Source organism: Manacus vitellinus, unplaced genomic scaffold (assembly GCF_001715985.3).
Source record: "Manacus vitellinus isolate BGI_N305 unplaced genomic scaffold, ASM171598v3 scaffold_50_pilon, whole genome shotgun sequence".
In the NCBI taxonomy this organism is placed as follows: domain Eukaryota; kingdom Metazoa; phylum Chordata; class Aves; order Passeriformes; family Pipridae; genus Manacus; species Manacus vitellinus.
The window spans coordinates 2,012,966-2,036,614 of NW_021940612.1; the positions used below are offsets into that span (position 1 = coordinate 2,012,966).

The following is a 23,649-nucleotide window of genomic DNA, read 5'->3' on the forward strand; positions in this document are numbered from 1 at the left end:
GAATAGTCTATTGACAACAATAGTCTAGTTTCTGGGAAATGACATGGAAGGCTATAGAATACAGCTTTGGGTTACACCCACCATGATGAACTGATCTCAGCTGTCCTAACTAGGACACTCATTAAGGTTTCCTTGTCTCCAGAAGCAAGTACCTTTGGAAGGTTCTCAGAAGATCAACACCTCTTTTCATCTGTGGCTATGCAGGTTTTTCTTCCCAAACACACTACCTTGTAGGCTGGGTACAGCTTCAGTTGTATCAACTAAACAAATTCTTTCTGACCATAACAACTTCCACACTCTTCCTCATTTTTATGCAGCCCCTTGACTCATTCTGCAAATTCTGCGATTTAGCTCTTAAAAGTAAGCCAAAACAACTTTCTAAAGCAGCAAAAACATTCTCATTTTTTTTCCCCACTTAATTACTCTCTTGCCATTTCTGTGAGCTGAACTGACAGGCCAAGGAAGATAGCAAAATGAAAACTAAAACTGCATATAGGATCAACTCAGGCAGCAGATGAAGCTTCACTTTTAAGAATACACAGGGATAGGAAAACCAGATTTTATGTTTTTAAATCATAGCATCATTCAAGTTGGAAGCGGTCTCCAATATCATTGAGTCCAGCTGTTAATCTAATAGTGTCAGGTTCACCACTAAATTATATTCCTGAGTGCCACATCTACATGGCTTTTAGATACTTCCAGGGATGGTGAATCAATCACAACCCTTGGTAACCTGTTCTAATGCTTGGTAACCCTTTCTATGAAGAAATTTTTCCTAATATCCAATCTAAATCTCCCCTTGCACAACCTGAGGCCGTTTTCTCATGTCCTGTCACATTATACATGGGAGAAGAGACTGAACACCACCTGGCTAAAACCTCCTTTCAGGTAGTTGTAGATGGCACCAAGGTCTCCCCTGAGCCTCCTTTATTCCAAGCTAAACAACTCCAGCTCCCTCAGCCATTCGTCATAGGACTTGTGCTCCTGACACTTTACCAGCTTTGTTGCCCTTCTGTGAACATGTTTTTCTTGTTGTGAGGGGCCCAAAACAGAATCTGCAGTGAGGCCTCACCAGTGCCAAGGACATGGCAATGATCACTGCCCTAGTCCTGCTGGCCACACTATTTCTGATACAAGCCAGGATGCCACTGGCCTTCTTGGTCACCTGGGCACTGCTGGCTCATATTCAGCTGCTGTTAACCAGTTCTTCCAGGTCCTTTCCCACCAGGCAGCTTTACAGCCACTCTGCCCCAAGCCTGTAGCGCTGCAGGGAGTTGTTGTGACCCAAAGGCAGAACCCGACACTTTGTCTTATTGAACCTCATACCACTGGCCTCAGCCCATGGGTCCAGACTGTCCAGATGCCTCTGCAGAGCCTTCCTGCTTGCCAGTAGATCAACGCTCCTGCCCAGCTTACTGTCGTCCAGATCACCAAGTAACATATTAAAAAGGACTGGACCCAGTACTGAGCCATGGGGAACACAACTTGTAACCAGCAACCAGCCAGCTTTAACCCAATTCACCACCACTCTTTGGGACTGGCCACCCAGCCAGGAGCAGGGAAATAAAGGAACAAACTAAAAAACTTTGAATGGAAAAGACAGTAAAATGAAAGTTCCTAAGTGGCTTTAAGTGTACTCAAGACTATGAGAAAATACACTAGTTGATTGTTCCACTCTGCTCTGCAATGGTGCAGCCTCATCTCAGGTCCCGTGTGCAGTTTTTGGCATCACAGTATAAGAAAAATATCCATGTACTAGAGACCATCTAAAGAAGGGCAATGAGGATGGTGAAGAGTCTGGAGGGAAAGCTGTACAAGGAGCAGCTGAAGTCACTTGGTCTGTTCAGCCTGGAGAGAAGGAGGACCGAGGGGAGACCTCATCGCACTCTACAGCTTCCTCATGAGGGATGGAGGAGGGGCAGGCACTGATCTCTTCTCTGTGGTGACCAGTGAGAGAACCCAAGGGAACAGCCTGAAGTTGTGTCAGGAGAGGTTTAGGTTGGATATCAGGAAAAGGTTCTTCACCCAGAGGGTGGCTGGGCACTGGAACAGACTCCCCAGGGAAATGGTCACAGCACCAAACCTGACAGAGTTCAAGAAGCATTTGGATGATATTATTGGCACACGATGTGGCTCTTTGGGATAGTTCTGTGCAGGGCCAGGAGCTGGACTTTGATGATTCTTGTGGGTCCATCCAACTTAGGATATTCTATTTTCTATGATAAAAAGATATTTTTAATATACATGTATACACACTGAATATATCTGTCCCAGTGGCACTGATGAAGCAAGCCTGCTTCACTGCCTCATGCTGCATATTATAAAGGCGTACAAGCACTAGGAACTGCGTTGCCATCTCCTGCTGAATTTGCAGGGCACCTCAAAGTACAGAGGCACCACGAAACCAAGCAGGAATTAGTATTCCAGAAGGATCCCACAGCGCCGGTGTCCCTCGGCCCCTCCCGCCCCCGCCGCCGGGCGCACGGTGGTGCCCGGCGCGCCGCCAGGGGGCGCTGCGCCGCCGCGCACAGGCCGGCCCCGAGGGGAGAGGGAGGTGAGGGAATGCTGCCCGGTGCGGGAACACCGCCGCTGGCCACTCCGGCGGGAGAACTGGGCCCCAGGGTACACAACATGTCCATTTATTTACTCCTCAAAAGGGCTGGCGTTTGAGTGATTTTTATAAATATAGTTTGTAGAAGTTAAAAAAAAAGTCCCAGAGTTCTCATTACGACAAAATCCTATTCCAAAACTTTCTTTTCATACTAAGGATGATGGAAACTGATGTTAAAACAAGGTGTTATATTCTTTTTGTTTTGTTCCTTTCGTCTCAAGCACATATCCTATCATCAAACAGACTGTGGTTGTATTCTTAGTGATTCCAGTTTCATTAAGTGCCTTTTCACCACATTAGATGATGTGGTGAATTAACTGCACTGTTTATATAAAGGAAATAAACATATTCCCCAAGCAGTTTTATGTTCTAGAGAAAATCTGGTACTCCAAAACAAATCATGCACATTACTTAACAGAGACACCAAGACATCATGAAAATAGGTACCTGAAAATTAGCAATGCTACAATTTAGAACTTAACAGTAAAAAGCAGAATTATATTTACATTTTCAGAATGAAATTTTCTTCCAAACTACTTTTAACCTGAACTTAAGTAGTTTACACTTTCAGAAAGAACTGTGAGGTCCTTTAAGGTCCTGATTTTGCTGACATAGAAGATTAATGACTCATTACACCAGTAAAGTCAAGCAACACACACACAGAGGTACTTCCTAAACCTCATTCACTAGTATTTCACAGTACATGAGAGATCAAGAGCAACAGTCAATAATTTTGATTGAGTATGCAAAAATTACTAAGGGTTTTGTGGTGCCTTTTTTAAAACAATGATGCTTATTGAACAACTATCTTTTTAAAAACTGCCCATTCCCTCTCCTCTTATTGTGGAAGCGGGTTAATGCAAAAGCAGCCACCTGAACTGCTGTGATGCTGTCAGGAGGAGGTCTTCATTTACCATGATCAGGATTGGGGATGGAAGTGGGGGGTAAGGGGTGATGGTGAGAAGGGCAAAAAGCAGTGTGATAAATTCAGAACACCTACTCAGCATCAATTTATAACCTTCATGTGTTATACCAAGTAAAAGTACACACGCAAAACTTCTAAACTTTTCTGTAACAATGTGGAAGACACGAGCAGAGTAGTTTACACTTGTTACAGCTGAATTCTACTGGGCTTATATGTATACATATGCATCATCGCAAACCAGTACAATATCTCATCACAAATGAAACAAAGGCCTGTTCAAGATGAGGACAGAAAAAAAAAGAAACTGATTGTATTCAAAACACAGCTGCAAGATTCTGAGGTCTTACCTATCAATAACCTGAAACTCATAAAAATTCAGTTTAGATCTATTTCAGGATTAAGTTCTCTTCACTATCTTTTGCCCAACAACAGTTCTGTGATTGCCCTGGTAAAATTGTTCCAGTGCTCCCCCAATAGGAAGGAATAAATTCTTCAAAATTTGTGAGCGAACAGCTTTAACTGAAATACAAAAGTGCCATTTCAGAAAAAACCAAACAAACTACCAACAACTCAGATCCCATTTCCCTGACCCCCCATTTAAATGATTTTATTTTTTAGAAAACAGTTTCTCTTGAGAACACTCTAGCAACTAACAGTTGCTAGAAATCATCAAAGATTTCTTACTTTTTACAAATTGCTTCACAGAGGATAGCCAGCTGCTGTTTTACCTAGACATGTTCTGGGACACACAGTACCAGTCCAGTGGAGAAATGTCAATTTACTCTCCAATAGGTGTTGAAGGGGTTCTAAAGAAAAGAACAAATCTCACCTCCTGGGGCACAGCACGTGCCCGGTCTTGCAAAAGCTCAGCACGGCTTCAGGAGATAAAAACCTGGAAGCCAAGCGATTTCAGGTTGAAGATCAAAATTAATCCAAGTAAAAGGATGAAAGACCAGTTATACTTGCCTATGTCGCATACGTAGAGACACACCGAAAATGAAGAGTTTATTTGCTGTTTTGTTTTCTGAAGTTTTCCAGACTTTCACCTTGTCACACAGACTACGGCAGCAGTGAGGGGTTTTTTTGTACACGCTACTAGAAGGTAACACTACTGAAGAGACACTGGACTTTCAGTTCACCTAGTCAACACTAGTTTTAAAGGCTATCTCTGACTCAGCCACCCTCATGTACTTTAACTGTAAACTTAACACATTTCTTTACAGTGACACTGTTTCTGCACCTCCTGCTCCTTGAGATCCCCACACAAATTAAGTGTGAGAATCAAAGTGCTACAGCAGATTGTGCAACAACTAAGTTCAAGAGGACCGTTTTTCCTTGGCATAATCAAAAAAACCTTTGTTCTTGTGTACTTGCAGTATCAGGATTTGATGATGAGGTAAATTAAACTCAGTAAGTGTGTATAATAAGTTTCATTAGGCTAGAATAAAAAATTCATGAAATGAGGCACTTCAGGAATGGTGGGTGCACTTATTTTATTTCACACTTAATATTTTTATTAGTTTTCCCTGCAGCCAAAGCATAGCTTTTACTCTTGTGGCATCTTAGAAAAATAAAAATTGAAAGAAAAAAAACCCCAAAGCACCATATGCATTGCATGGTCCAAAGCTCTAACTATAATTTCATTCAACTTCAGTGGTACACCTTGTACTGCTACTGTTTTTGAATGCTTCGTCTTTCTGCACCCATAATTCAAACAGCAAACCAAGTAGTACAAGCGACTGACTCCAGCATCAACAAACTGCTGGTGAGAAAATACACTTCTGCTATTCTGTCTGTTATTCAACACCTGTAGCTTTGGAATCTGACAAAAACAAGCTGGGTACCTACCTGTCTACTGCTTCCCGCAACTGTTTTTTGAAAGGCCAATTCATAAGTGGGATAAAATCCAATCAGGTCAGCATTTATATTTAATCATCCAGTCATAATGCGAGACTATTCACACAATGGTCCAATTGTCAGTTTCCAAGGTTCATCCCAAGCCAGACTGTCTTTCCCTATTAAGGTTTCTAGTAGCCTTTGTTCTAACTCTACTAATAGAAGAATGATATCCCATATTCTTGGAAGCATTTTACTTTGAGTCAAGCATTTCTGTGGTAGTAAGATTACATACTGTCACATTAGCTTTCTTTTCTTGGCTGAAGGAAATAAACCTGAATAGAGTTCTGTGTAATGCTTAAAATTTAGTGGTACATTTGACTACATCTAAGACTAAAACCCCATAAAATTCACACAATACAATGCATTTCATACAACTACCAATGCTGTATCACAAACCTCACAGAACACAAAAGTCAAACAAAAGGTCACACTGATACACAAGTTAAAGAAAAGCTTCAAATGCATTTAAATGTCCATAACAGTAATAACGTAATTCAACTTTCTATTAAAAAATATTGAAAATTGACAATTCAAAAGATACCAAAACTCTATAAAATTAATGTTTTAAGCTATATGTTCAGCATCATTCTGATATGTGCCACAACAAACAGCTCAATTTATTAGCCACCTCTTCACTGTTTTCTAGTCACACTAGTCATACTTCTCTGCATTCCTTTCCTTCTCCCACCACAATCCTGCCTTCAAGGTTTAAAGTAAATCACCTCTCCCTCTCAAGATGTCTCAACAGCCTACTCAGTCATGCCAGAGAGCATTGCTGATGTTCACTCCTAAAGTTTAATGTGTCTTGCACCCTGTATTTAAAATGAAAACAGAATCTGTTGCAAAAGAGAGTTTAGTAATTTTTCTGTCATCCATACAGTGTCATGCACAGATGCAAATGCAAATCTGGAGACTGCATTTGAAGGGTTTAGGTCTGTAAGTCTTACACTGATACTCCTCCCAGTACATTTATAAGAAGAGGAAACAAACAAATTATCATCCAGCCCCTCCCAACATCTCAGATACCACAAGACAGTGTATTAAGCACCTACTTCAGTAAAACACATTCAGAATCACTTTGCTCCGAACAGTTTCCTCCTCAAGGCTTCAAAGGCCTTTCTGTTCTTTTTCAAACAAAAAAAAAAAGCATATAGGCTCCCCACAGCTCTGCATTTTTCTGGGACAGTGTCATCAGCAATCTGTAATCCAACATAAAGTAGTATTACACTAAAATTCACCACGTACCTGATGCTGATAAAACACTTTGAGGTAAGAAAACAATAGAAGGGCAGATGAGAATGGTAAAATTCAAGTATTTTCCATTCCTCTCCTCAATCCTTTTGCAAGGCTGGATGTGAACTCAAAGTATACCATGCAGTTATGCACATGGTATGCATGACTTTGCTAACATCTGAACACACTGTTATGAGAAACTTTTCAAACACCCCCCCAATTTATGTAGAAATTATTCCTACCAGTAGTGTTAATGACAGCAGTCATCCAATAAGCAATAAATCAACACAAGGGGCAGAGGGGTGAAGTCAGCTCCCGTTTTCTTTCGTGTTAAGATAGTAACTTTCATGTGGCTGGTTCATTCCTGAAGCACTAATCTGAGTTTATCTGCAGCCATTCTTTCTTCACTTGAAAGGATGCCAGCAGAACAATTTCAAACTAGAGCCCTTGATGCAATATTTCTACCAAGTCAACACTTCACATTCATGTAACATCAACATAAGGAACTTCAGGCTTCACTCCAACCATTAAATGAAACTAAACTGACACATGCCTATAAAATAGTGCCATTTCCACTGAACTGCAAGCTGAATACACAAAGAATAAGCCAACCAGAACAAGCTCAGCAATAGAACAAGTTTTATTCATCCTTTCGCAACTTTCAGAAACCACATGAGGCTTTGAAAAGAACTAAGAAAGAAAAACAAGAGAATCCTTTTGCATATGCTAAAATGAAACTAAACAGCTTAGAATGATTAAGATTTAGAAATGTTTCCATTAAATTACTATCCTGAGCAAAGCTCACTTTGGTAGCAACTAAAAGTTCATTCTCAATTCACATTTGGAACAGACAGTTTTCTTCTTGTGGTCTGAGCATTATACGCTTCAAGAACCTTCTGACACACAAAGCAGAAACAACCCTAATGAAGTTTTTTGCTTGTTTCCCATCTGAAAGAAAATGAAGTAATGTACCTGCCTATAGACAGACAAGCTTTAAAAAAGGTAAGAAAAATTTAATCCTTTTTTCAAATAATTTGTGATCCAAGAGTTTCAGTCCATCCTTATTGTTGCAGAAGACATCAGGAACTTATCCTGCTGGCTTCTATAAAGTAAAGCAGGAAAAGAAACCTTGAAAAAGGAACTCAAAATTAGGTCAAATTATAAAAACAGGCAGAGAGGTTAACGGACAAAATTTAATTAATTAAATTCTATAGTTTAACACCATAGCAACATTAAAATTAAAAAGGCATCATAATAACCTGCCAAACAAAAAGGTACACAGAAAATGACAAAACATACTGAAGACATCTACACAAGTATTTCACATACACTGAAGGGACAGCTAAGACACATATATCAACAGTACTCTGGTGCAGGGCTTCCCACCTTCTACCAATAGCTTGAAAAATGTGTCATGAGGCACATGACTGAAGATCTCTCTGCCTTCTTCCCTCATTTTAACTTATCCTTAAATCTTTTGGGTGCACTTGGCATTGCACACAAATAGCTAGGGAAGAACAACTGCCAAAGGGGAGCTCAGTTTATAGCAAATGTTGGAAGTGTCAGTAGCCATCTGTCTGCAATCAACACTAAGTCTTTAAAAGTCTGACACCAGGGTTTTTTGCAACCTGACCTGCTGTACACAATCATACTTAGGTAAAGCACATACAAGTATTTGTCAGCTGTCAGCAACTGAAAGGGAGCTCCGGCCAAAGTACTGAGTCAGAAACAACATCCCCACTTTGATGCTAAACTGCAAGACTTCAAGGAATCTTCAAGAGCTAGAAAATAAAAATTTACAGTCAAACTGCAATCATTACTTAGCCCATAGACAAAACTATACAAGTACAGATCTACACAGAAACAGGAGTTCTGATGGCATCATCTGAGGAGCATGTACACACATGTTACCAATTAGCTATGCTACTGTCACTTCAATTGCCTTAATAATGTATCAACTCCATGAATAGAATAACCAAAACCACTGACCAATTTTTATTTCTGGAATAAAAATTACTTAGGAAAATAAATCAAAAATGTAAGTTGTTTTTCATGCTGTCTGCAGCTTTTCAAAAAGCTTCTGAAACACTGGCTGGATGGAAGAATCCTCAGCCATGGCTACTTAGAAGAAACCCACATTATCCAGTAGATTTTTGCAAGTGCTGGAACATAGGAAGAATAGCAATTAGCATCAAGTACTGAGCCTGGCAGCAAGCTGCTCAGTTCAAAGGCCAGCAGTTTGCCTCTCACAGCTTTGTTTGTGGAGCCTAGAATGACAGTCTAGCTGGACATCTTGCATTCTCTCCAAAAACTTCATAGTAAGAATCATAAGGGGTGAGCATTCATAAGAGAAATGCTTTCTCATCACAGAATAGGCATGCATGTGCAAGAGAAAGATACGCAGACTAAGCACATACTTATTAAAGTAATAACTACATTAGTAATGGATAGGTGTATCATTTCTTGTAGCTGTATCAGGATGCCATAGATCGGAGCTGGGGGGTTTTTTTCAAGATTTTTTTTTTATATTGTGTGGGTTTTTTTAACAAGAACGATCAAAAATTCAGTTATGAAACACTCATGCAGCTAATCAGATCTAGATACTACAGCACCTGAATATGTAAAAAGATATTGCTTTCTGATTATATAATGGGGCACAACACAAGACAAACACCTGGAAAGCTGCTGATGATCATCTGCCTGCTTAGTTAACTGCTAGTCTTGAAGGAGCATTTTCTTCTTTACTGTTAATGAGGTTGTGGGATAGAGATGCCTGAAGGGTTCATGAAGGCATCTTTCCCGCTATTTAGTAAGTTAGATGATGCTTTATTCTTACACAGCATCGAGAATAATTGCATGTACGTATTGGTTTACACTGTACACTTCAGTTAAGATGCATTCAGGAACATAATTCTGCCTTAAGGCTGGTATTTGCAATACACATCTGTCCTATCAGCACAGATCACACAAAATTCTTGGTAAGTTCTTTATTTAGTGCATAGATGACAGTACCAAACAAACCGAGACACCCATAAAATGATCCGAGAGCTGGAGAGCTGAGGGATGGTCAGTAAGACCCACTCACCCTTCGATAGCCCCATCTGGCCTGTACGTAAATCCGATGGAGGGTGGAGACTGACTGTGGACTATTGTGGCATGAACGAAGTGAAGTTACCCCGCTGTTGAGTGCTGCTGTGCCAGACATGTTGGAGCTCCAGTACGAACTGGAGTCCAAGGCAGTGAAGTGGTACGCCACCATCGATATTGTAAATGCATTCTTCTCCATCCCCTTAGCAGAAGAGTGCAGGCTGCAGTTTGCTTTTACATGGAGAGGCATGCAGGACACCTGGAACTGACCACTCCAGAGGTGGAAACACAGTCCCACCATTTGCCATGGACAGATTCGGGCTACACTAGAGAAGGATAAGGCTCCAGAACATATATAATACATTGATGACACTATTGTATGGAGAGACACAGCAGAGGAAGTTTTTGAAAAAGGAAAGGAAATTATCCACCTTTCTGGCACAACGCTTTTGTATTCCCGGAGCCTGAAGGCTCATTAAAACTTCTGCTTTCTTATCTTATCTCCTACCTAACTGGGCCTGGAGTTTTTTCTCCTCAGTCTTTTAGGCAACAGTACATTTCAAATATGGTTTTAAAAAACAAAGTTATTTTAAGTTCATTTGCAATTTGAACACAGTCATTAATTATACTATACTATTTGCCTCATAAATCATGTACTGTTCAGGTCATTCAAAAAAGATTCCTGCAGTATCAATGAGGTCAGCTTCCTAAGAAAATACTGCAACTTACCACTTTTTGTTATAAAATAGACTCAAAAAATGTTTCCAATGTCAGTTGAATCCTCATTTGTCTCATAGTCCTAATAATTACAAGCTGTGAAAAACAGAATTCCTAGTACAATTATAAACTTCATATTGTTTGCACAGCTTCATTAGGAAAAATAAAGAGGAAACTAGAAATCATAGCCATAGTACCTCTCCAGATTATTTTTCTGTCTCTTTTTACAAATTAATGAGTAGTTGTCTTTATAAAAGAAATGGAATTTTGGCATTATTAGTAACTCTATTATAAGGAATATAACCACTGCAGTAGCTACACCAACAATGTCTCCCTACTTAAGTTCAGTCCACGTAAGAAACATGAGCTTTCTCACAGTCTCACACAATAGGCAGAAGGAAAGATCAGCCAAAGCTCTCTTTTTGCTGACAGAGAAGCTGGCACTGAATTGAGAGCCAACACAACCTACTTCAATACTGCATGGACTCACAGCTGTGAAACAAAAAGAAGCTTTACCCAAACCATTTAATTCTTATTTCTTTACATGAAAGGCAGTCCCTAAAACAGTTTGAAGAAACCCCATATACTCAGTTGAGGCCCAACAACCCACACTTTTTATCAAGCCAACAGAACATTGTCAGTAACTTCAAAAGGATTCCATCAATATTGATAAAAGCAAGTAGAAAAAATGTTGCTATTTGAGACAAATGGAAGGAGACAGCATGGTCTAGCAGTATATCTCAACATTTGTTGAAATACACTGCAAGGTGTCTTACTTCAGGAACCATTCCATACTGACCATAATTTTGTTTAAATGAAGTATTTAAGCAACAGCCATGTCAAGTATATGTCTGTAGATACAGGCTCTGTAACTACGATACCTCAAACGTGCACAAGTCAGACTTTCCATCCATCTCAGGTCAACACATGTAAACCTCATACCCAAGAAACCCCTGCAAGGCAAGTCATTGACACATTATTATGGGTATTTCTATTTCTCCCACCAGAGCCATCAGTAAGTGATTACACCTACTGCAGCAAGGGAAGTGTCAAATACATTGCGATAGTACAGGTGAGGGAGTGAGACAGTTACCTAGACCAATTGCACAACCTTTGTGGTTAAAAAAACCCCTAACAAACACACAAACAAACGCAATAACAAACAAAACCCAAACTATCAAAAAAAAAAAAAAAAAAAAAAAAAAAAAAAAAACCAAAAAATCCCCCAACAACAAAAACCAACACAAACACACACACTCTGGAAATAATTGCATAAAAGAATCAACTGGTAGTTCACTGATGGTCAATAAATGCCACTAACACATACAGTATGGGACATTGGCTAATATGAACACAGATTTCATACACAAAGAGGATACTTGAAGTACTAATTATTGTACAAGCAACAGAACAAAGTACGAGGCATAAATAAGTTGTATTTATGCCACATCCACATTTTAGCGGGGGTGGGGGAAATGACTACAGATAATTTCAGTTTCCTGCATGCTGGCACGCACACCACATAGTCCCTCCACTTCTGACAGATGCTGTGGTACTCCTAGGTGCTTCATAGCTACATTGATTACTGAAGTTCAGCATCTGACACTATAAAAAGAAAAGAAAAAAGCCGGGGCCAGGGGGAGGGAGAAGAGAACTTTCTATATCAAACTCGGGAGTTTGTTCCTCCATAGAAACTGGAGTATTTTCGGTTAAAATACTGACTTGCCAGCATTCCTAAGCTGGAATACAATACAAATACAAAGCTACGTGTCGCCTTCCGGCGCCGCGGGAACCGGTCAGCACTGCGGAGGCCAGGCTGCCTCCCCGCTCCCATTTAACTGAAAAAACACGGGATTCCCCCGCACTCGGCTCCAGCATTGTCTCGGCCAGCCCGAGCGGGTGGAAAGCGCGGACCAAACGCGCAGCCCACACTAAGCGGGTCCTCCCCCGGCTCACACGCGCGGCTTCTCTGCCCAAAGGGCGGGCGGTCCCAGCGAGGCTCGGCGGTGTCGCCGCGGCCGCAGGTGAGTTAGGCGGGTTGGAAACACCCCCGTGCGTCGATGTCACTCGCGCCCCTCGTACCGTGCCGCAGGTGCCCTCCCACTGCCCCCCCGGGGGCACGGCCGGGACAGGGGGTGCCGGAGGGCGACCCGGCCAGCGGAGGAGCGCGGTGTGTGACGGGACGGTACCGACCTGCATCGCCCCCACCGCGGGCTCCGCGCCACCGCTCCCGGTGGAGCCCTGCTTCGCTCCCATAGTAACATCGCCGGCCCCGGGGGCTTAGCGCGTCAGTCCCCGTAGTCTCGCGGAATGCTTTTCCCGCTCTCGCCCTCCGAGAGAACAGGCCCGGCGCTGGCGAGTGCCTGCGACGCCGAGCCCTGCGGGGCAGCAGGAGACCGGCAGGACAAAGCCGGCTCTGAGGAGCCCGCCACAGAGAGACTTTGTCCTGCCGGGGCCCGGCCGCCCCCGCCGCCAGCCAATCATGCCTGCAAACGCCCCGGGGAGGCGAAGAAACATTTTCATTCTCCCTGGGAAGAAAAGAATTGTTATTCTCCATTTACAAAAATATTTCTTGTGTTCCTGCCCTTGGCAGTGGCCACTAGCTGACGCCTGTCACAGGATAAACGGGAGCGATGGGGCGCGTGGCCCAAGCCCGCTCAGCATTTCCGACATGAGGCTTTTGGGCAGTATCCACAGCACTGCTCTGTCAAACAGACACGCACCAGCAACATCCACCTTTTCTGTCTGTGTGTTTTTAGGAGGACGTGAATGTGAAGGCCCCATCACAGCTGATGGATTCCTCAAGTCTGCAGCCCTTGGTTAGGTTTCTTTACCACCATGTAACAGCCCCTCCACATCAGTCTTGACAGTCAAAACAGCTGCTATTAATTCAGAGGTCAAATTGCCTGAATTTGGGGCTATAATTACACATGCTAAAAAAAGCACGTATTTGAGGTAGCTATTCTCAAGAGCTTGTAGAAATGTGTGGTCACTAAAAGCCCTAAGGAGGAGTAGATGGGCAAAAATTGAACCACACTTGTATTTGGAAATAAAGACTTCTTTCCCAGTGCTGCCGTCTTCCTGGATTTATGCTATTTTGGGTGGATGAGGCAATACTTGAATCAACTCTTGGAAGGAAGAAACTAGAATGAGGACAAACTGTAAGGGAAGAGCTTTCTTAAAACAACAGTTAAAAAAAAAAGAATGCAAACAGCCTGTTACTTTGTTTAGCCTACCCTCAAATTTGAAGAGAGAAAAAGGCAGACAAATGCCAAATTGTGAACTTTGTTCTTTCATCTGGTCCTTCCTTTCAGTTAATTTTACAAGTGAGTGATACCATGCAACTTTTTCTGCAACACTAGCACTCTGGTGGTATGACCACCTGGAAAAATGAAACATAGGGGGCCAGGCTCCTCGCACACAAAGGATCCTGCGATAGCATCCAGCACCAAGAATTTCTCCATGAGACACAGCATGGCAAGGCCAAACAGCTGTCACTCTCCACACCAATGCGCACTTCTGTACACCTGTGCAAACTGGAGGCAACTTTCCAAAGAGCTAGCACTGGCTGGCAACGTCATCATAGGATATTCCATCACAGCATCAGCAAAGAAATCCACTGTCCAGTATTTGTTGAAAAGACGCAACACAGTGAAAATAACATGATTTTGCTGCTGACAACTAGGTAGTTTTAGACACAAGAAAAACTTTTGTTTTAAACTGGATGGCAATATACTTTTTCAAAAAGAGAGTTTGTCAGACATGAGGTGGGACAGGGACAGGAGAAGCCACCAGATCCCTGTGACTGCATATAACCGAGTTTGTTACGCATATACCGAGTTTGTAGCAGCATAAAGTATTGTACCAGCGTCCTGCAGCTGCTTCCTTCCACACAGGCTCTGAGAGAAGACAAAGAGCTAGCACTTGATTCCCCCACAAAACACTACCTCTTGAGGAGTGCAGGCAGTGCCAGGCAGAGCAATCTAAGGGTCTACCTATCCCATACAAGGCCAAGGAAGATTATCTCTTGTTCCACACAAAACTTACGGCTTGATCTAAAGCCTCCTTTTGGCATGTTCTGTAACTTTATCAAAGCCACGAGGTATTATTACTAATAGAGGCTATACTTCCCCAAGATGTAGGGCAGCAACCAAGGTAAACACACTTAGCTAGCCTGAGGTAAGTCTAACAGAGATGCAGGAACTGACTCCAGTTATGCAAGCAAGATAGGCTGGTTTTCGATCCCTTATCATGAATCACCATCTGGGAAGGGTCTCCATTTAGTTTATCTCCATTTAGTTTCCTGCAATAACAGATGGAAAATAATCCATGTGGGCTTATCAAAATATTTCCCATGTTTAGCCATAAAATTTCTCACTTGTAAGAGGAGAGGACAAATATCCTTTCCTGCTTTCTTATTTCTCTTCCCAAACCAAACAGCTAATCTGCCACAATTAATAAATCCTCCAATACCATCCTCCAAATGTGAGCATTAAGTGGCCTCTAGTGCTCATGCTTACCCTAGAGCTTGGCCAAGAGCCCAGATGCCCACACTGATGCTATGGACTGATGTTACTAACAATGAAGTAACAATTTCCAAGTTACGTATACTCCAATTCAACCATGGAGAACAAACTTTCAGACCTTTCAGGCCTGCTCTTTGACCAAGATGTCCTCCCAGGGTGGTTATGCAGGTAGGCCTTACGAGGGCAGGATGATGCCAACTAAACAAAAAATGTAAGGGTACAAGATATCAGTGTAAACAGTGATGAGAGCTGCAGAAAATTCTCTGGCAGCTCAAGTTCCCGTCTCCTGTGGCAGGAAAAGGGAGAACAGGTGCTCAAAGCACCCAATTCACCAAGCAGCTACTCCACGGGAGGACAGCATCTCCATTCTCTTCCCATGTAATCCAAAGGAAAACAAAACCAAACCCCTAAACTGCAGCTCAAAGAAGCACATTATTAAATATATAATTAGATATAACCTCTCCTGTCTCAGCTTTTCTTAAACACCACAAGACCCCTAAATGTGGATACAGAATACCTAGCCAAAATTCTTCTGGGACAGCAGGTCAGAAGAGGGGCAGGAGCTCCAGACAAATGGTCTGATCTATCTATGCAGCACTTTGAGTGTTTGGAGGCATTGCTGCATGCATGTTTCACTCTTTAGTCTCCTTTTGAAATGGGAAGTGAAGGTTCAGTTGTAGTCAGTTCTGGAAGGGATACTGCATCATGAAGAGCAAAGGCTGGGTACAAGCACCATGGCAAAATTGCATGAGCTGGGCTATAGATGTGCAGCTCTGTCCTCTGCAGTGTTTAGGACCAGCTATTCTGCACGTGCAATAACTGTACAAAGCAGTATCATGTGCAGAGGATTTCATGAAATGTTATGTAGGCATGCAGAAATTTTAAAATTAATGGAAAGATTAATTCGTATTAACTTTAAGAAAAACATGCAAATAACTTGCAGTGAACACATTTTCCGTTGAGATTTTCAGTTTAACTAATCAAGGCAGACATTGTTTGCCTACAATCAGATTGAATCCATGGTCCATGTAGCGCTAATTTAGAGAGATCACTTGCTGTAGCCTGAGTCATGCAAAACCTAGGACATATTCCATAAATTATCTAATGCTACTGTGAATGAAGCAGTTGTGCTCCTTCCAGCATCCACAGAGGGAACACCCATTTAACACTATGCTACAGAATGCAAATTTAAAACAAGTAGTTGCCTCTCACAGTTACTCCTGCCAACCAAGTAAGGCTATTCAGCAACTTGCCTGCAGCCACCAAGATTTCTTACCATGTTGTGATTGAGGTTCTCTCCGCTTCCTCTCCACCATCAAGCCTTTTAACCTGCCCCTCTGACAATCAATTATTCTTCTGTTCTTTAAATGTTAAAGTTCAAAACTTGGTAGTGCTGCTGGACAGCATGGCAAACACAGGCAACCCCCTTAACAGCTGGGAACTGATTTCAGCAGGAGATACTGGGAATATAGGCTGGTAGTCCAGTTGTTGAACTGTCTGAACAGAGGTATCAGTTTTGCTTTTGTTTTTAAGCAAGTGTTCATGATCCTGTGATGAGAGGCACTGTAGAAGTTTCTAAAAATACCATGTTGCCAAACAGCCTTTCCCCCTTCCCGGCAATCTCTTTAGACTGCCATTTGTCATCAGCCTGCAAAATCACACAAATCAGTCAGCCCAGTCCTACTTAAATGATTCATAAATCCAATTACGTCCGCTTCTTTATATAGTAAGCTGGGCCCTAACAGATTCAACCTTCAGGATTAGAGGATGTGTAGGTAGCTGACCTCTGACTCTCAAACTGCTCAGGAGCTACATATGGTTCAAACACATAGCTCTACACTGGCGTTGTCACATGTATGGCACAGTAATCTTAATCTCTGTCTTGGGCGGACTGGAGAGGAAATGCCATGAATACTATCTTAGCACTTGCTACCATGTGTAGAATTAAGTCCAACAGAGGGTCACCAAGATGGTGGGGGCTGAAGCACTAACCCTGCAAGAGGAAGTGTGGAAGCTGGGTTTGTTTAGCCTGGAGGAAGGATGGCTTCAGGACATTCAACAGCAGCCTGCTGGTGCTGATGGGAGGAGATTGAAGAGATGCAGCCAGGTTCTCTTCAGTGGTGCAAAGTAGATAGGAGACAATGGGCAAAAGTTCAAACAAAACAGGTTCAGATGTATATAAGGAGAAAAAATTTTCCTCATGAGGACAGACAAATCATGGACCCACTGCAGAGAAGTTCTACAGTCTGTGTTCTTGGAGGTTTTCAAACCCCAGCTGGGTAAAGCTCCATGCAACTTGTTCTGATCTCACAGCTGACCCTGTTTTGGGCACAAGATTGCACTAGAAACCACTTGAGGTCTCCTTCCACCTGTATTAGCCTGTCATTGTGAGGTTGCTGCATGACTCAAGTGCCAGTGTAATGCAGCATGATGCAATCATTTTCCTGCCCCTTGTCTCCACTTCCAAAGTACAGCTTGTGATTATGAAACGTAAAGATTTTGGTATGCAGCTGCAGGATCTGGTCTGTTGGCCATCTCTGGTCTGGTGTAAGGATGAACAGCTATACACACTTTCCAGGTTTCAAAGCAGCAATTCTAAGGCTGTTATTTTAGAAAAGACAGATGTCCCTGGAAGAAACACAGAGTCCAACATAAACAGCATCTCACACTTCACACAGATCTTTGATGGGGTAACCAACAGTAGAAAATCTTTTGTCACTTACTGGGCCACCTATTTTGATGTTCTCTAGATAACAGATATTTTTTAAACCTAGACATTTCTCTAGATAACAGATATTTTTTAAACCTAGACATACAGATTTACCTACACACTCCAGATCAACAAAATTTAAAACATGTAGATAATGATTTAGAGCAAGAAGCAGCACTGTTCCAAGTCAATCATAAACTCAATTTCAAGCTCATAAAATTTGAAACACTGTTAAATGCTGAACAACTAGGAACAACACTAGAGATACAAACAGTACAAAATACAGTAATATAGTATATTTTTCCTCAACAGGTTTGAAGTATTAGTCACAGTTCTACTAGATCCCACACATTACAAATTTATTCTGCTAAAACCCAGAAGACTACTTGTTTTGCTTATTGCTACTTTATTTGCAAAGAATATGCCAACTGGAAAATACAGATATATAGTAGATTTCATGGTGTAGATAAAGCAGCATGGAAATATGCAGAAGTGTCTGATAACAGTTAATAAAAATTACAGCTGTGAGAATAAGAAATACAGTCTGCTTGCTCTAAGCACATTTTCATCTGTGCAATGTTTTAAACTACACTGGAGTGCCTTGAAAATTACACTGGTACAGCAAGCAAATGAAATAGTTTGACCCACTGCTAAGGAGTAGAACAGGGACTTAACAGTGGCTTTACCTAAATACCCACCACTCCCTTCTTCTACAGACTGTGCAATTTAAAGCAACTTTCTTTGGCATAAGCACTTCGACCTCTATCAGTTTAAGAAGCTACAAAAGCTAGTACTGTTATTCTAAAGAATGAAATAACAGTGTAGTTTAAACAGATCCAAACCACACAAATGTGTACTGTTTTTCTTCTCAAACACCATAAAAAAGTGTGTATCAACACTTGAAAGGAAATCTCTTCCCTAGCCCCAGCTTGTTCATTTTTAACAGCAGGCACATTGAGCACATTCTGTTTGAACACTGATTTTGCTTACATCTCATTTCCTTCTTCTCTTCTCCATGTTTCTTGACTGCTCCTGACAAGGCTGTGAAACAATCCTCTGCTTTTAGCAATTTATCTGCCTTCCCTCACTAGAAGTCAAACCCTACAACATCAAAAACTTTACAACGGTAATCAACTGTGATAGCTTAAATTAATTAAAACAATGAAGAAAGCAAAGATCCCATTCTCATGGAGATCATTATGCTTATTGAAAACAAGCAAATGAATAAACGGAATGCACAAGATGCAAAACATGCAAAAATGTGTTACTTTTTCTGATACAGGGGTTAATTTAAAAAACAAAGTTCCAGACAGCAGTTCTTCAGCCAAGTTAGATCTCTAGAGCACTAAAACTATGCTTCAAAGATCTGCCCCTCCCCGTCCTATTTTTACTGGCAAGCGTCCTGCTGATGAGCTTATTAAGAAACAAAGCAGTTCTGCTTCCCTGTTCAGTAACAGCAAGGTCCCAGCTAGGGTACCATGCCCACTTCTGGGTACTGTTTTTCAGGAATGATTGAAGTGAGCTGGCAAGAGTCCAAGGGAAACAGTGAGAGCAATCATCATAGAGAAAGCACATGGACACGGCCATCCCAGGCATTCACTTGCCAGTTCTACAACTCCTAGGAGTTCACAGACAAGATGGCTGGATGCATGTTTTAAGGCATCTTGATCTTGTGGATACATGGTTCTGGAGTTTCTTTTGCTAAGAGTTGAACTTGCAACTATCCATGTTCCCTGGTGTAATGTTTCCATACCATATCCTTGAAAGTTTTTATTTTAAGGAACATATTAGAGTCTGCTGGAGACCTCAGTTGAGACATTCCTGCCTAGCTATGTGTCGCTGATATATTTTCCTCACTCCCAGAGCACTGAACAGATGAGTAGCTTTGGTTAAGTATGTCACATCTTAGAAAAAGACAGGACAACTAATATCCACATTTCCAAGTAAATAACTAAAGCAGCAATAGCTATTCATCTCAGAACTGAAAGATAAGTCAATTACAGTTTTGGAACACACTGGCATAACAACTTTTTCCTCTTAAAATTGTAATCTGTTAATGACTTACAAAAACAAGCGAAGCATGTTCGATTGACACATAATGCTAAGAATGCTTTTTATACTCCTTTTAGAAGCACTTGAAAAAAGGTTACAAAAGCAAGGTTAATATGTCAAAAGGATTATATTTACCTTAATGATGTACTATAAGAAAATATGCAAGCAAAACAACTCTCCCTGTGTGTGGCTATTCTGTTTCCCAGGACTGAGTCACTGAGCAATCTCCATTAATATTACCCTCCGTGCTTAAAGTAATTTATCCCCAAGTCCATGCAAAATATTTATATTTGCTGAATCTTCATAGATTAAATCAATTCTTTACCAATGTTTAACTAAGAATTGAACTAGTACAGGCCTGTACATTACTATTTGCATAACTTTAACAGAATAGAGTTCATTGCAGAAGCCTCTCTTCTTCTGAAGGCCTGTTGTACATCATCAAGAGAATGTGCATGTAATCATTTTAAATTGCTTTGGGAATCCAAAATAACTAGTTCTGACTTCATTGTATTACTCCAGTAAGTATAGTTTCTTAAAACCTTGTGAAAACATAGCTAAAAGAATATACATTTTAGCTAGCATATGACAAGAATACATAATTTTAAACTAACGGCCAACTCTTAACTGATGCAACTAGACTAGTACCTTGGGAGGAATGATGGGTTTTGAGTGTCTCTGTCTACTTGCTGTGTGATGCTTTGGGCTTGATGTACAGTTGTGCTCCCAGTCCCACGCACAAGGAGATGGCAGTGCAGTAGTTTCCTCCCTGAAAAACAAAGTTTCATTTAAGTCACAACCACATAAGCATGACTATGAAGCCTGGAACACTGAAGTCCTAGAGACAAAGAGGATATAAAATATACTTCTCTGATTAGTTTGATATGCTTTAGCTTCCCTGGCATTCAAGTAGAAACAGTGCTTGGAAAACGGAGATACTCAGCAAGAGTTACACTTGCAGCAAGACTAAAAACTCCAATTCGGACTGTCCCTCAGCAGGCATCCATGCCAGCCTGTGCGCAAAGTAACCCAACCTAATAGGGTACAGACAGTCACTGCGTTGCACAGGTCCTCTCCACAAGCCATCTGGCTTTTTGTTTCAATTTAGGTTTAGTCTGATTGCTTAGCTTGCACAAGACTGTACAAAGTACATTGTATCTGGAGCAAAACCTCAGTAACGATGGGCTACATGCTCTCCAGTGACACCAGTTGGTAACAACTTCAGTTGCAAAATGATAGGAAAGAAACAATTCCCAGTGTCATTTTCTATCCTCCTTCCCTTGATCAACAGGTTTTAGCTACCCCTCTTGAGCACAAATAGCATGTTAGCTTCCATTCAGCACCCCTATCACAGGGATCCACTCTTCCTCTCCTTGACCCCTTGTCCTAGTCCTTGATTATCCTGTGTAGGAAAACAGAAAATGAATGGTTTAGCTAAGATGAAGGAGGAACTTTTGACAGGAATAGAAATAGAAGCCAGTGGTTAGAGTTTGTTGATGGTTTTTTTTTTTTTTTTTTTAAGAAAACCAACCAACAACTTGACAATTTTCATTCCTCTCTCTCCAAGAACATTTTTCCAAAGTGTTCCATCTTCTAAGAAGGATATAACCAAGCTTCCCTAGGAAAGTATATTAGCCATAGTTTTAACAGGTTTGGGTTTGTTTGGTTGTTTTGGGGTTTTTTTCCCCCTTTAATGTACAGATATTTTTTCATTCTGGTTAATATTCCACTAGCCATTTCTAGATAGCAGGAGAGCCATAAGAAAGACACTGAAAGAATTCTGCAGAACTTCTCCAACTGTCTCCAAGTCCACACTAAGTGTTGATGTGTCTTGTGTGTGGCATCCACCTTTAGCACAAATGTAAGGAGGTCACAGGTTCAAAAAAGCAAACTTAACACTTCTAAGATATTTTTAAGAATACATTTGGTCTCAGGTTAACTTTTTAAAAACTGCAACAATGAAAGCACCTGCCAGACATCACTCTGCAAAAGTACAAGGTGATTTTCCCCGCTCTCCTTACTCTTCCAGCATAAAAGCATCTTTCTAAAAGTAAACTACTGTTTTAAATCAAGGCATGATTTCAGAAATCACAGAACAAAAAGATGATTAATATGAGTTTATGTGATGACCAAAGAGCAACATGGGCTATGCTGTGCATTATGAACAGACATCAGCTTTATTGTTCCAGGCTCTGCACAAAATACTATTCTGGAGCCTGCAGAAAAGTCACACAAGCAAGCTAAGCCAACTATCAATGCTGTCATAATTTTCTGTCTATGTGAAGATGCCAAAAGTTATAAAAATCAAACTTACCTTTGTAACATTAATTTACATTTTAATATCAAAGATATCTTAGCAAAATAATGTATTTGCCTTTCCTGTTTTCTTTTCCACCTTAGTCTGAGTTTTTAAGCAGAATTTTTACAACTTTCAAGCAATGGCTCTGGAGCTAGCATCACACTGTAATGCTTTTTTTCATTTTAAAATAAGATTAAGAAAAATAAAGAGAATGTTTAATTGTGCACCTGAATTTGTGCAGTGAGGAGTTGACAGATAAGGATTCTATATAACTCTATATTCATTAATAGGTTTTGGAAAGTGTTTCATTATGTTACATTTTTTTCCTATAAACATATACACACACACAATTTTAAAGCATCTTTTTTTATATGAATGTGACAGAGTACCTCTAAAAGCTGAGTGATAAGCTGATAATAGCAAAGTGAGTTATTAATTTGCTTATTCCAGTTGTATAAAATAAGCAGCCTGGAGCTACAGAAGAACAACACTTTTTTTCATCAACTTGGTTTACTTTGCCACAATTGCTGGTTACCAAATTTTAGTTCCCTGAAAGTCTTAATGAAAACATAAAAGGGATCCCCCCTATTACAGTTCAATGACAACAGCTTTTCTGCTTTTCTGAAACTGTTGGAATGGCAAATCCAAACATAATCCAAATACATCTTAACCAGCCTGAAATTCCAAGTGTGTACAACAATCACATTAACTAAACCTCTCCCTGAAAGTAGGGAGATGTCTGATTAAGAATGCTGGAAATAAAAACAAATTTTAACAGGGTAGTGTATTTTGTACTTTGATACTGACTAACACTCAGTAGTAGATCAAAGCCAAGCAGTCACAATTACATAATAAAAAATAATGGACGTTAGAGTGAACAAGTTTCATTTTTAGAGGGCTTGGTTCAATCTGTTACTCTGGACAAAACAACCTTCTTCAAAACTATGAGAAATTCTTCAAGAATGTATCATTACTTTTCAAAGCAGCTTCTCAAAATATCATGAGCAAACATGTACTGTTTTATTAAGATATAAAAAGTGGCTGCAAAATTCAAAGAGACTGACACAGAACAATCAAAGGAAGTCACAGTCTAGGACACTCCACTGTCCTGTGTCCAAATACACTGTACTGAGAACCCCTTTAAATGGGTAGATGTTTAACAAAAAGCCCTCATTAACACTACTCCTGAAATTTGGGACCAACTTGAAATATACTTGTAGTGATAAAAGGCAGAAAACCATTTGCATCAATATATTTTCTAGACTAGTTTTTGTGATTTTGGTGATAGATCTGAAAAAAACCTATAAAAATCATGTGGTATACAGCAGTTTAGTTGTTTTTACTATTGCTACCACCATTAAAGAAAGCACTTTTGTGGAAAAATTACAGGATAAATTTGAATTCAGTTACAGCCAGTCACAGTTATACACCCAAGTTTTATTTTAAAGTCTTGCTTACACAGAACTATTCCAAACCAGTAGAAATATACTACATAGTCTTGAACAAAAGGTTCTCACATTTTTTACTCCTCTTCCATGTCTGAAACAAGGTGACAGCATTCTATTGTATTATAAAAATAAAACAGATTAT

General features: G+C 40.7%; 1 protein-coding gene across 2 annotated transcripts in view; it reads right to left on the reverse strand.

The window, feature by feature from the left end:
- TJP2 (tight junction protein 2) overlaps window positions 1-20,526 on the reverse strand; it is a 54,684-nt gene extending 34,158 nt beyond the window's left edge. Inside the window, exon 1 of one of the 2 annotated variants that reach the window (XM_029962913.1) lies at window positions 20,409-20,526. Coding sequence is in view for 1 of the 2 variants with exons in the window: in XM_029962912.1 (XP_029818772.1) it covers window positions 12,666-12,728 (63 nt within the window). In the remaining variant the exon portion in view is untranslated. Of the gene's footprint in view, window positions 1-12,665; window positions 12,732-20,408 lie in introns of those variants that run through there. The other variant, XM_029962912.1, reaches the window with a different exon arrangement.
- Between the last annotated feature and the right edge of the window lie 3,123 nt (window positions 20,527-23,649).